Source organism: Sinocyclocheilus grahami, unplaced genomic scaffold (assembly GCF_001515645.1).
Source record: "Sinocyclocheilus grahami isolate Dianchi unplaced genomic scaffold, SAMN03320097.WGS_v1.1 scaffold294.1, whole genome shotgun sequence".
NCBI classification, from domain to species: domain Eukaryota; kingdom Metazoa; phylum Chordata; class Actinopteri; order Cypriniformes; family Cyprinidae; genus Sinocyclocheilus; species Sinocyclocheilus grahami.
The window spans coordinates 917,926-933,408 of record NW_015505473.1 but is presented as its reverse complement, the minus strand read 5'-3'; the positions used below and the strand labels follow the sequence as shown (position 1 = coordinate 933,408).

Genomic DNA, 15,483 nt, shown 5'->3' with positions numbered 1-15,483 from the left:
TATATATAATTATTAGCAGTTATTAGCGGTGTTTCTGATGTGGCAGAATTGGACTGCCATACGAACAGTGTATTTCCCATCATTGCACAGCTGCTCTGTGATATTTAATTATCGGTCAATAAGAAGAAATCCCCTCACGCTCTAGTCTGGGCTGAAAATAGTCTCCACAAACCAAAAGGTCAGCATGGACGATTACATCGCCGGCTTTCATTTTCAAACAAACAGCTTTTGTTGGAAGGGTCAGTGGTTGAGTAATACAAAAAGGGCTTTTGTCTTCATGAAGAGGTTGAGAGTAGAGTACCTGAGAGTGTTGAACGGTACTCATGAATATGACCCTGGATTGCACACATATTCACTTAAACTGTCTTTCCTAATCCTCCCCTTCCAGCAAGACACCCGGATGTCATCATCCCTGCCCAAACTGGACCTGCACGTGATCCCGGTCTGGAAGAAGGGCATTACGGGCAAAGGAGTGGTCATTACCGTGCTGGATGATGGCCTCGAGTGGAACCACACCGACATTTACCCTAACTATGTAAGTGTGTCATCATTGGAAATGCCTACTCGACCACCATCCACTGTTGTTTCCATGCCAACGCCGACCCCTCAACCGTGCAGAGGATAGTGACACCTACCACGACTAGAGCAAAGCCATTTGATGAGAACCTCCAGTACAGAAGGTCACAAACAAACAATCCCACTCGCTCATTCAAAGCTATTTAAAAATTCACTCTGAATGTGTGGCATTTACATAAGGCTGCAGTGAGCCCAGCATCCCTTTTTTTGCAATAGAGATGACTCATAAATCACAGGATAACATCAAACATCTGTCTCCTATTAGCATTTGAGTACATTGTAGTATCAGCCGTCACTCTGCTGTTGGCTTGTTTACAAATAGCAGTCTTACAAAAAAGAAAGCCTTAAATCGAGTGGAGACCCGCATGTGTCTGATGCTGGCGATGATAGTGTAATTGACTCACATGTGTGCGCACTTCTCTGAGAAATAAAAACAGAAAACTTGTTAATAATAATACATTTTTATTAGCATAAACTCATTTTTATGTATGTTTATTCAATAAAAAACATATTGTAAAAAATGTTAAACACATGATTTTATTTCTAAAAAAACATTTTAGAATAAAGCATATCAATATAAAAAAATGAAAGAAACATAAAATAAAATAGCATAAACTATCAACACATTAAACATAAAAAAACATTAACTAGCTGTGTTTGGAGTCTAATACATTTAGCTTTCTGCATCATGCTTTCTATTTTTTTATTGTTTGTAAAAGAGAATGCATTATGAAACCATAAACCAGTGTTATTTTAGTATCAGTGAGATATTATAGATATTACAGTTGAAATATAGTTTTATTATTTTGCATTAGTTTTTATTTCTGTATTTTCTGTTTTCATTTGAATGTTTACACAGTTGACGTTTATTTTATTGCAAGTAACCAAAAAGGGTTTTTATGGTTTTAGTTTTAGTTAACTATAATAATTCTGCTGCAAATTTGTCACATGCCCACATTACATTGCTACGTTCACACCATTTTGGAATTTTCATAATTACAAAGTTAACCGACACCGTATTCTGTTTGGCAGCATTTATCCCAACTTTCCCAAAAAACATTTAAATTTTTGGGCCAGTTCACACACAACACGTTTTTGCGTTTAAAAGCATTGGATGCAGAATAATGCAGTTTTTAAAAAAAGAAACATATTTCATCTTTTTTTTAAATGTAGTGTCATGTGCAAGACACAATATGTGATTAAATGTAATACATAAAAAAAATGTAAAAGTAGGGCAGTGGAGTGCAAAAACATAGAGTTTTTTGTTAACAAGACATTTAATGAGTGCTTAGTTGGATTTCTACACTATGAGCATTTCTAAAAATATATTTTTTTTGAGTCCAGGGTGTGAACACTATAAAAAAATGTCAATTACAGTAATTCTGACTCAATGTAAACACAGCATAACTCACTGTCCAGTTATGATCCCAGGAAATAACATATTGTGTTTTTTTTTAGAAACAGTAAGAGTAGTATGCTACTATCCTATTCTGAACGATTCTATTCTTCTCCCTTCCTATAAAAACACATCTGATTGCCACATACTGATACTACTGTTGTTTATTCTGCGTATGCTAGAAATTGTTTTACCGCAATCCTTATTTATTCTTTCTCCTCACTGTATAGGATCCTGCTGCTAGCTATGATTTTAATGACAACGATCCAGATCCCTTTCCCAGATACGACTCCACCAATGAAAACAAGTGAGTAAATTAATCTCTATACTATTTCATTTCTCTAGAATCTAGATGAATGGACAGAAAATCTCAAAAGCTCTGATCCACACTTGGAAAAGCACAAGGACAGATTTTTCAAAGCCTTTAGCCTTTCAATTATGTTAAGCACCTCATACATCGATAAGGAGACTGACTGAAGAATGTTACCAGCCTCGGACTGGCATAGTTCTTTTCTGCCCTCTTTAAAGAGATTAGCAGATTTATTTAACATCATACTAAATCTGTTCAGAGAGAATTAGACCAGACTGCCGTTGCTTTCCAGCTGCTATGAAAGGAGAGCTGACAGTGTGTCAGTAGGTCTGATCTGAGAAGGTCTGTTCTCCATCAGGGAACGAGTGTAATCCATTCCATCACTCGTGCTGTCTTACATAAGAGGATCAGAACCCATCCACATCTATGTGGCTCAAAATTACAGATAGAAGTCAAGAAAGAAATCAAATCAGCACCAAACCTCTCTATTATAGGAAAACTAGAGCACTCAATTGGTGCCTACACATATAATAAAATATTCTTTAATTTTTTTTATATAATTGTTGAAATTTAATTCTTGAATTAATCCGATTCATCCATTAGGAAATTATAGTGCCAAAGGAAAGCAAAAAAATTGAAAGTATTGTATTGTTTAATTATATTGTTTATATACAGTGATGGGTAGATAACTTATTGTAGTCCATTACTGATAACAATTTACATGATGATGAAATTGTAAATTGTGTAATGTAATTGTGATTAAATACATGACACATTTTAGGAAATATAATCGGACTACTTTTGGATTACTTTTACACCGGGGTTTCTCAAACTGGGGTTTGTGTAGGAACTCCAGGGGGTTCGTAAATTAAAAAGCAGATAATTAATTAAATCTTAAATTAAAAGAAATAAATAATTTAAGAATTTAAATAATAGTAATAATATTATTAAAAAAATTTAAATAAATATTTAAAATATTTGTAAACGCCTATTTTAAGGTGATATATATTATTTGTTTAAGCTGTGTGGTCTCTTAATTTTACATGTAATTCTAGCTGCCTGACTAGTTGCTTGTCTACATGTACAGTTCCACAAATTTGGAAGAATTTCCAAAAAAAGGTTTAAAGAAAAAACAGGAAAATAAACAGATTTAAACATGAACATTGTTGTACTCATCTGCAGTGTGTTTTGGATGTAGATTGACATCTTAGTTGCATTGTTGTTTTTCGGTGTCTTACGTCATTAGTGCCTTAGGGAATGTGTCAAACAGAAGAAGTTTACATTTGTATACAGGTCAGGGAGCATACATAATTGCATTGATTTCTTGTTGCTTTATTTATTAATTAAATCAACACATTTAATTGACAGTCCTGGTGAAAACGAAGCTTTGCAACAAAAAATAAGTGGTCGTGGAAATAGAAACAGTCATTATTCTTTCTCCATGTGGTTGTGTGTCTCTCTTAGGCTATGCCAGTGAATGACTCGTACTGTACCAGCTATTGTGCTTCTGTACACACACACACATACACATACACATACACAAACAAACACTCATAATTATGCACACACTCTCTTGAATAGACATGGAGGGAAACAAATAATCATTAACAGTTTTCAAGATCAAGCACAACTATAATCATTTTTAGCAAACGACTCTAATGTTATCTAACGGTTATCCATTGTTTGTCTAATCTTTGACATCAGTCACTGAGAACAATTTTCCTCTATTTTTTACAGTTATTAGCGGTGAATGAGAAGACTAGCATCATTATTGCTATTGCTCACATTCAGGATAAGGGATATGAACAAACACTAACCCAAAGTCTCGAATGATTTCTCACATCTTATGGCTTCTTGAGTAGAGATGTTACTTTTTATAAGAGATTAGACTTGAATGATTTTCACTTAGACGACAATTAAAATGATAAAAAGCGCATATCTGGTGTTATAGCATTTGAGCTGAACCTGTAAGCAACCACCTAGCACTCAGAACACCCTAACAACCACCAAGAACGCCTTAGAAACCACCATAAGACACTACCAACTATAGCAACAGCCCAGTCCATTCAGAACTGCTGTCCAACTAGCAACACCCTAGCAACCATCCAAAACACCTTAAAAGCTACACTAGCAACAATTCAGTAACCACTGAGAAAACAATAGCAACCATCTAGCAACCACCAAGAACACACTAATAACCACCAAAATACACTAACAACAATCCAGCAACCACCCAGAAAACAATAGCAACCACCAAGAACATGCTAGCAACTATCAAGAACACCCTAGAAACTATATAGCAACCACCTAGAACACCCTAACAACCATCCAGAACATACTAGCAACTATCTAGCAATCCAGAACCCCTGTCTATCTAACAACACCCTAGCAACTATCCAGAACACCCTACCAACCACCCAGAAAAAACTAGCAGCCATGCAGAACACGCTAGCAACCACCCAAAACATCCTAGTAAGATCTAGCAACCGCCAAACACCCTAACAACCACCCAGAAAACAATAGTACCCACCTAGCAACCATCCAGAACACCTAGCAACCACCACCCTAGCAACTATCAAGATCACCCTAGAAAATGTATAACAACCACCTAGAACACCCTAACAACCATCCAGAATACATTAGCAACAATCCAGCAACCACTCCTAACAACAACCATAAACACGCTAACAATCCAGAAACCATCCAGAACACAATAGCAATCACTTAGCAACACACTAATAACCACCAAAATAAACTAACAACAATCCAGCAACCACCCAGAAAACAATAGCAACCACCAAGAACATGCTAGCAACTATCAAGAACACCCTAGAAACCATATACCAACCACCTAGAACACCTTAGCAACATTCCAGAACACACAAGCAACAATCTAAAAACCACCCAGAGCATTCTAACAACCACACAGAACACACTAACAACAACACCCAGAACACACTGGCAACCACCTACCAATAACCAGTCCATCCAGAACCCCTATCCATCTAACAACACCCTAGCAACTACCCAGAAAACACTAGCAACCATCCAGAACACCCTAGCAACCAGCCAGGAAACACTAGCAACCATCTAGCAATAACCCAGTCCATCCAGAACCCCTATCCATCTAACAACACCCTAGCAACTACCCAGAAAACACTAGCAACCATCCAGAACACCCTAGCAACCAGCCAGGAAACACTAGCAACCATCTAGCAATAACCCAGTCCATCCAGAACCCCTGTCCATCTTACAAGACCCTAGCAACCATTCAGAACACCCTACCAACCACCCAGAAAACACTAGCAATGATCCAGAACACCCTAGCAACATCTATCAATCACCAAGAACACCCTACCAACCACCCAGAAAATATTAGCAACCATCCAAAACGCCATAGCAACATCTAGTAACCACCAAGAACACCCTAACAACAATTCAGAGCATACTAGCAACTATCTGGCAATCCAGAGCCCCTGTCCATCTAACAACACCCTGGCAACCATCCAGAACACCCTATCAACCACCCAAAAAACACTAGCAACCATCCAGAACACACTAGCAACCATCCAGCAACCACGCCTATCAACTGCCATAAACACCATAAACACCCTAACAACAATCCAGAAACCATCCAGAACACAAAAGCAATCAACTAGAAGCTATCCAGAACACCCTAACAACCACCCAGAAAACACCTTAAATTTTCTAGCAACCACCCAGAACACCCTAGAAACCATGTATTAACCACCTAGAACACTGTACCTTCCAGAACACACAAGCAACAATCTAGAAACCACTAAGATCATCCTAACTACACAGAACACCCTAACAACAACACCCAGAACACACTAGCAACCATCTAGCATTGACCCAGTTCATCCAGAACCCCTGTCCATCTAACAACACCCTAGCAACCACCCAGAAAACACTAGCAACCATCCAGAACACCCTAGCAACATCTAGCAACCACCAAGAACATCCAAGCAACTAACACCCTTACAACCACCAGAACTTGTAAGCATGTAGTAATGCCATAAAAACTAGTAAGAAGACCTTGGCAACCACATACTAATGTCCTGGAAACCACTGTTGCATATCAGTGTTGGTCTACAAATGTAGATATAATGAATTTTGAACGTGCGGGCTTTATTCAATTTGAATGGAGCTGAATTGTTACCCTGTTCTCTGCTGCATATCCTCAGGCATGGTACCAGATGTGCTGGAGAGATTTCCATGCAAGCAGACAACAAGAAATGTGGTGTCGGTGTGGCCTACAACTCCAAAGTAGGAGGTATGTGTTGTCAAGCTGTGTTTGTTCATTTTTTGAATCTTAAATTATCTGGTTTGACTGGTGTATGTAGTGTGATTATATGACAGCATTGACCTGTACAACCGGTCATGCACGTACACAATTTGTCCATGTCCACTTGGACATATAATCTTTAGTGAGTCATAACATCATATAGCAGCACAGATTATGGGATTCATTTAATCACCAGCATTCAAACACTTGAACATTTTTTTGCCGTTTCAGCAAAGGTCATATTTTGTGCTTCTCATCTGCAGGGATACGAATGCTGGATGGAATCGTGACAGATGCCATTGAAGCCAGTTCCATTGGCTTTAACCCTGATCACGTGGACATCTACAGCGCTAGCTGGGGCCCTAATGATGACGGGAAGACCGTGGAGGGGCCTGGGCGCCTGGCCCAGAAAGCTTTTGAGTATGGTATCCAGAAGGTGAGAAGTGTGGGAATAGCAACGATCAAGAACACACTAGCAACCATCTAGCAACCACCCAGTACAACCTAGCAAACATTTAACAACCATCCAGAACACCCTAGCAATGACCACCACCCAAAAACAACCTGGCAACCACTTAACATCCATCACACTAGCAACCAGCTAGAAACCACCCATTACAACCTAGCAACCACTTAACAAACATCCAGAGCACCCTAGCAATGACCACTACCCAAACCACTCTGGCAACCACCCAGAACACCTTAGCAATGACCAAGTGCATACTAGCAACCACCTAGAAACCACTCAGTATAACCTAGCAACCATTTAACAAACATCCAGAGCACCCTAGTAACGACCACCACCCAAAATCACCCTGGCAACCACTTAACAACCACCCAGAACACCCTGGCAGTGACCCAGAACACCCTAGCAACCATCACAACAATCAACACACCCTAGCAACCCTCTAGAAACCACCCAGAACACCTTAGCAATGACCAAGAACACAATAGCAACCATCTAGAAACCACCCAGTACAACCTAGTAACCATTTAACAATCATCCAGAACGCCCTAGCAACGACCACCACCCAAAACACTGTGGCAACCACTTAACAACCACCTAGAACACCCTAGCAATGACCAAGAACACACTAAAAACCACTTAACAACCATCCAGAACGCCCTAGCAGCCATCTAACAATCATCCAGATCACCCTAGCAACAATCACCACACAAAGCACTGTGGCAACCACTTAACAACCACCTAGAACACCCTAGCAATGACCAAGAACACACTAAAATCCACTTAACAACCACCCAGAACACACTAGCAACCAACTTGAAACCACCCAGTACAAACTAGCAGCCATTTAACAACAATCCAGAGCACCCTAGCACCCTAGCCACCCAGCTAATACATTGTTCTAATGGCGTGTAACTCTTAACACAAACCCATTATGATCTCCAAATAACTGTTTTTACTCTAGGGTCGTGGTGGGAAGGGCTCCATTTTCGTCTGGGCGTCTGGTAACGGTGGTCGTCAGGGCGACAACTGTGATTGTGATGGATACACAGACAGTCTGTACACCATCTCCATCAGCAGTGCATCCCAGCAGGGTTTGTCTCCCTGGTACGCTGAGAAATGCTCCTCTACACTGGCCACGGCCTACAGCAGCGGAGACTACACCGACCAGAGAATTGTGAGTCTCATTTGCTTCGGTTATACATGTTCTTGCTGTTATGATCTCAGTTATTATATTGCTTTTGGTTTCCTTTGTGTCGAATGACTAAATGTCTCCTTGGAGAGCAATAAAATAGATTGTGTGACAGCTTTGTGTCCTTTTGGTTGGCGTGTTTGCTTGTTCTCTATTGGGTTTTGTTGTGTTAACATTTTATCTTTTGGCTTATTGTCTTACAGACTAGTGCCGATTTGCACAATGAATGCACAGAGACGCACACTGGCACATCTGCATCTGCTCCATTGGCTGCTGGGATATTTGCACTGGCTTTGGAGCAAAAGTATGTCAAACATCTTGCAATTTGTATGTTTTTGTAGGATTACATTGGTTTTACATCAGTTCTTACAAGAAGTGATTTCGATTTGAATAAAAATATGGATGTGCTCTCTTGCTCTCCACACTAGTCCTGATCTGACCTGGCGAGACCTTCAGCACTTAGTGGTTTGGACGTCTGAGTTTGATCCCCTGGCCAATAACCCAGGCTGGAAAAGGAATGGAGCTGGTTTGATGGTCAACAGTCGTTTTGGGTTTGGTCTCCTGAATGCCAAAGCTCTAGTAGATCTGGCCGATCCCAAAGTCTGGAAGCACATTCCGGAGAAGAAACAGTGCATCGTCAGAGATGAGACGTTCCAACCAAGGTATAGTTTGCTTCCTGATATTAGGATAAAAACACAAATATGGCTTTTTGCAGCAGAAGGCTGTGGTGTTGCACCTCACACATGGAAGACAAAGCCACCCTGATCTCCAGCCATCTGTTACTGCGCTCAGCTATGGCGATTTATTAATAGCCACATTAATTCAACAGATCCAGTGTGTGTGTGTGTGTGTGTGTGTGTGTGTGTGTGTGTGCGCATTTACATCCATCTGTTTGTTCTTAACGACTGCTTTTGTAATTCAAACAAATGTATATTTTGGGAATTTAGAACTGGAATCCATTTTTACTCAAGAGCCAGAGCTCTTGAATTGTTTTTCGTCCTGCATTTACATCATAAACCTTTAGAGATTGTGCGGCTTTAGTGTTTAGACAAAGCTCAGCTGGAAGAAGGGCACCTGAACAGATGTTTAATTTCCCTGGATCTAAAATTCCTAGTAATGCAAATGTCACGACACACATTGTAATGTTGTTTATAGCATGCCACGTAATCATGCACAGCAAAAGCACATGCCATTTTTTGGTATTTGCTGTAACTTGTCTAAAGCATTGTAGAATGAGTGAATGGCACACTCAATAGGCTGTCCATCCATCCATGAGCACTTGTTTTAGCATTTAGTGGGCATTATCATCATGGCACTTGCTTGATGCAAAGTCTGTGACTTTCAATGTAATCTGCAGGGATTACAGTTCATATCACTCATGAGTTTCTGTCTAGGGAACAGAGGGCAGAAAATCCCTTCATTAATGTTCAAATGTCAAATTAATGCTTGTGTTTTTAAATTAATTATTTGATAATACTACCTAAATTGAGACATTTTTACACAAAACTTTTGGGGTTAGAAATATTTTTTTATTGCTCACAAATGCTGAATTTATTTGATCAAAAATACAGTAAAATAATATTTTTAAATATTATTACAATTTAAAATATTTTTTTCTACTTGAATAAGTCTTCAAATGTAATTTATTCCTGTGACAGCAAAGCTGAATTTTCAGCAGCATTACATCTTTAGTGTCACATGATCCTTCGGAAATCATTCTAATATGCTGATTTGGTGCTCAAGAAACATTTTTTAACATTATCAAGCAGCTTAAAGGGGTCATATGATGCTATTTTAAAGATCATTATTTTGTGTATTTTGGTGTGACAGAATATGACCCCTTTAATATTTTTGTGGAAACCGTAAATCATGCTTAAGGATTATTTGATGATTAGAAAATTCAACATTAATTTGAACGTTACGGTCATATTATCAATTTAAAGCATCCTTGCTGAGTAAAAATATTAATTTATAATAAAAATAAAAAAAAACATTACTCCAAACTTTACACTAGTATCCCATTCCAAACATAGCCTGTGTATTTCCTGTGAATCTTGTCATTGCTAACACTTGTTGAGCTACATGAACCACTATTTACAACATAAAATGTGTTTAACTGTGTTTACAAACTTAAAAAAATACCCTTTTTGTTTACAGGCCATTGAAGGCTGCAGGTGAGATATCCATTGAGATCCCCACTAAGGCCTGTGCAGGACAGGCGAATTGTGTTGTATCTTTGGAGCATGTGCAGGTGGAGGTCAGCATTGAGTACACACGCAGAGGAGACCTGCACATCACGCTGACGTCTCCATCAGGTCTGACAAAAACACTTAAACGTGTGCACGTTTGGGAATGAGAATACTGATTTTTGGGTTTGTCCCATTAGGTACCACCACAGTCCTGCTGGCGGAGAGAGAGAGGGACACGTCATCCAACGGTTTCCGAAACTGGGCCTTTATGTCTGTGCACAGCTGGGGAGAAAACCCCACCGGCACTTGGACCCTGAAGATTACAGATACGGTATATAAAAGCATCTCTGCAAACAAATATTAAATGCACATGAAGCGCCTGCTTATCAAAATCTATTTCCTTCTCTCTTTTGCATACAGTCTGGACGGATGGAGAATGAGGGTCAGATTATCAGCTGGAAGTTGATTTTGCACGGGACGTCTGAGAAGCCAGAGCACATGAAGGAGGCGAGGGTTTACACACCCTACAATGCTGTACAAAACGATCGCAGAGGAGTGGAACCGATGGAAGACATGATCAAGGTCAGAGCAGGAGTCAAACTTTAGAAAATGTCAATGTGCAAATTATACAGTAACTGTAGAGCAAATTTCTTCTTATAATTTTAGTCCATGGTCTGTTGACCTTCGACTTGTGCAAACAATTTGTTTTATATTCACATTTATATAACAAATTTGTATTATCCAGTATATATATATATATATATATATATATATATATATATATATATATACTGTATATACATAGTGTGTGTGTGTGTGTGTGTGTGTGTGTATATACTGTACATATATACATATATATCATATTAAATAAATATAAATTTATTCAAAGCAATAGTGTATTTTACATTTATTATACATATGTATAATATAAAATACATGAATGTATAATTAATAAAGAATGAAATAAATGTATATACTAAATATACTAACATAATGAAATATAGATTATAAATAAATAAATACATGACATAATAATATATATACTGTATATACATAGTGTGTGTGTGTGTGTGTGTGTGTGTGTATATACTGTACATATATTTTTATATATCATATTAAATAAATATAAATTTATTCAAAGCAATAGTGTATTTTACATTTATTATACATATGTATAATATAAAATACATGAATGTATAATTAATAAAGAATGAAATAAATGTATATACTAAATATACTAACATAATGAAATATAGATTATAAATAAATAAATACATGACATAATAAAATACATTTATAATAAATCTTTATAAAAATTCTACATATTTAATAATTGTTATAATTATATATAAAATGTATTATACATACATATTTATTTATGCTTATTTTAAGTGTGTTCTGGAGTTAACTATATAGGGGAACTGCCTTTTTTAGTCCAAAATATATTTGAAATCAGGAATAAATTCTGACAGTTATTGTGTCATTGATTAAATTAAAAAAATTACAATTTATATATCTATATAATATAAAAAAATACATAATGTAGTTTCAGGTTGATCCAAGTAATATGCAAACAAAAAAGAAATTGGTGCTTTTAATTGTAAGGAAAGTCTACAGATGCTAAATTGAGGGTGAAAGTTAATACAATCTCTGGCCAAACATCAACTTCTACCTGCTGGAAATAAGCGTTTTGCAATTCTTCCACTCTTATCTCAATTTTCTGTCTCTCTGACCAGCAGGAAGCTCCGACTCCAGCTCACAAACCTGAAATTTCAAGTCTAGTGGTCCCAGACTCACTCCCGTCTGCTGCTTCCATCAGCGTACCAGAAAAAAATGCAGAAGCTCCAGGCTCTGCCAATCTGGCCCTGCTGCGTCTCCTCCAGTCGGCCTTCAACAGGCAAACCCCGGTGGTTCCTCAGCACGCTCTGGCGGTTCCTCCGGCTCCTCCCAAGACCTTTCAGCCTGAGAGGATCCCCCCGCAGAAGCTGTACCAGGCCCTCGACCAGCTAAACCGCTTCAGTGGCTCCGAGAATGGCCTGTTCAGTGACTACAGCGACAACTTCTACAGAGCCCAACCGTACAGACACAGAGACGACCGGCTGCTGCAGGCACTGTTTGACATGCTCGGAGACGACCTGCAGTGAGACGGGAACAGGGAAAGACAGGAAGAGTAGGTAACAGAAGCTGGATGCCCTGCTGAAAAGACCAGCTTAGGTCCACCAGTAAAACCTAGTTTGTGAAGCTTTTAGTAGTGAAACAGCTTGTTAAACTGGTCTTGGTGAGTAAGTTACGCATCACAACATCTAAAACTAGCTGCTACGCTAGTCTTTTCAGCAGGGCAAAGGGGCATGGAAGGAAGTAAGCTGGTACACTCGAGGGGACTTGAGTTGACGGGGATGAAATAAGATGAGTTTTGTTCTCTTTCAGACAAGCTTGTTTTTATCTGCACATGTAGTTATCAACTATAAGCATTCTACGGCCTGTGTCTGTCAGTGTGAGTGTTTGTATATCTGTGATGAACAGCCAGCTGTATTTATCCCTCAGTTTTGAACCAGGTTGCTAAGATTTAAAAGCAGTGACAGGACCAATTATGGCGTCTCGTGCCCTTTGCCCTCTTGATAATTTTTCTCATGTTGCCTTCACTGCCACCAACTTCTGCATGCTATAAAATGTTTACATTAGGATGTTATGAGAATATTCTACTATAAAGACAATGGTTGTAAATTGTAACGATTTGTGAAAGAATCAGTTTAAAGGGAAATTTCACCAAAAAAAAAAAAAACGAAACATTTACTCACCCTTCTGTTTTTACCAACCTATTTACATTTTTTTTCTGCTGAACACAGAAGAAGATATTTTGAAGAATGTTGCTATCCAGACAGTTTTGGGTCCCATTGACTTCCATTAGTATTTTTTATCATACTTTGGAAGTCAATGGTACCGAAACCATTATTCTTTAAAATATCTTCTTTCGTGTTCCAAAAAAAAAAGAGGAAAGAAAGTCATACAGGTTTGGAATGACATGAAAGTGAGTAAATTCATTTTATTTTTGGATGGGTTATTCCTTAAAGTCGATGTGAAATCAAATTTGACCCAATTGACCTTCTCAATGCACATTTTTGTGCATGATTCGTGAGTGCACGCTATTCTAAATAAATAAATGTTTGTCTTGATATTTTAACAAAATATAACTTGCTCTCCGCCTCTAAAACGACTTGCCTTTTTGACTGATGTCACAAATTTCTCTTAATTTTCAGTGGTTTGTAACACCCACTTTTCACAATTCAAATCGATATTTAAAATAGTGTGTTATTCTAGAGCAGGGTTTCCTAACCGGGTTTTGTGGATTCCTAGGGGTTAATGATGGAACTACAGGAAGTACCGATGCCAAATGAAAGATACACTAAGGTACTTTACCTTCTTTAAAATATTTACCCTGTAGAGAAAATTGTATTTAAAATGATGTACACTCACTGTTTTATTCTAAATTGGCCAAGTTAATTTTGATTGCGATAGTTAATATATTTGATAGTTAAGGTAATTATGTATTGTAGGTGAACCGTGTTTGTCTAAAATTCTGTAAGAAACTACTGCTTCATCTTAATTTTAATTTATTTAAGTTGATTTAGTTGTTAACTAAAACTAAAATTTAAACCATAAGACATTTTCATTATTTGAATCAAAGATATTTTCATTACTTGAAAGAAAAGAAAAGAAAATAACAGTATTAAAATTGTTTTCTTTTATCTCAGCTGGCAACATTTCTCCTTTTCATTTAGTTTAAATTGAAGTACTAAAATAACTCAAAATAAAACTAATAAATAAAAATGAGTAAAAACGATATAGACATTCAAAAATTAAAGTAAAAACTGAAAATATAAAAATAAAATAGTATATACAAAAACTTTAATAATATATCAATGATACTAAAATTACACTGTTTTGCTCACAATACATTTTTAAATAAAATAATTCCTTTATTTTTTGTTTATTCCAAAAATAGTCCAAAAAATAGGCAAATTGTTAAAAATGAGGAAAATTATCAGTTATATATAGAAACATTTGCCATTAAATGTATATCTAGTATACTTAATAAGTATTTAAAAAAATTAACATTACTTAACATCTCAGGTAATTCCAGTGAACAACTTACGTGGTTTAGCTGACAAAATAAAAAACCTGGGAAACCCTGTTCATAGACTAAAGAACATCAGTAACACCTGGTTCTACTGAGTGCTTATAGATCTCCGTATAACGCTCAGAATGGCAGTGTTTAGAGAACAATCATTCAGTAAACTGTAGAATACCGAGTACAAATACCTGTGGGACACCTTAAAGCCTAATCTCTCTGCCCTTTTTTTGCACAACTTGTACCTCTCCCCTGCTCTCTCTAGAAACACATGCTTTTCGAATAATCTCTAAATAGTTATATAAATAATTATGATTTTAGAACTCATTAAAATGCAAACACCTCGTGTACACCTTGTGTAACAGCTATTCTTCATGTCCAAATATTACCTCAATATACTGTAAACTGGCCAATATATTCTTGCTAAAGGACATGCAATAGCCTAACCCATTGAAATCAGTGAATTATGAGCGTAATTAGAGAACAAGTCACAGCCTGAACTGTTCTAGTGGTAATTACATCAATTAAAACGTCAAATCAATCAAGTGAACACTTTTATAGGCAAAGAAGCTTTTGTATCTGCTTTGTCAGTGTGCTGATGCTGTGAGAATTTGGCAAGGTTTTTGTTTAATATTCTCACTGTCTGTTTTACAGAATACTGACTTGTTTGGAATGTCATAAAGAGACATAGCGCCATCTTGTGATGCAAAATGCACACTAAAAATGGCAAAGTTCAAGGCTGCAACATATTTAACCCATCTGGTGAAGGTGTTGCTAGTTAGCTCATCTGAATTTGCCTCTGCTGGTAGATGTTGCAACTACACCATCTGGCTGCAAACAGCATCTTTCCCTATTGACATTTAAAGCAGCTGACGGAATATTATAGTAGATGATTTGAGAGTGACTATTTGTTTTTAAC

General features: G+C 37.4%; 1 protein-coding gene across 2 annotated transcripts in view; it reads left to right on the top strand.

The window, feature by feature from the left end:
• Positions 1-13,245, top strand: part of LOC107600928 (neuroendocrine convertase 1-like) — an 18,705-nt gene extending 5,460 nt beyond the window's left edge. The window contains exons 4-14 of one of the 2 annotated variants that reach the window (XM_016292918.1): positions 389-535; positions 2,203-2,279; positions 6,488-6,576; positions 6,852-7,024; positions 8,019-8,231; positions 8,450-8,550; positions 8,675-8,908; positions 10,404-10,561; positions 10,633-10,766; positions 10,856-11,017; positions 12,175-13,245. In XM_016292918.1, the coding sequence (XP_016148404.1) occupies positions 389-535; positions 2,203-2,279; positions 6,488-6,576; positions 6,852-7,024; positions 8,019-8,231; positions 8,450-8,550; positions 8,675-8,908; positions 10,404-10,561; positions 10,633-10,766; positions 10,856-11,017; positions 12,175-12,579 (1,893 nt within the window). In that variant the 3' untranslated portion in view covers positions 12,580-13,245. Of the gene's footprint in view, positions 1-388; positions 536-2,202; positions 2,280-6,487; positions 6,577-6,851; positions 7,025-8,018; positions 8,232-8,449; positions 8,551-8,674; positions 8,909-10,403; positions 10,562-10,632; positions 10,767-10,855; positions 11,018-12,171 lie in introns of both variants that reach the window. The other variant, XM_016292917.1, reaches the window with a different exon arrangement.
• Positions 13,246-15,483: the final 2,238 nt, after the last annotated feature.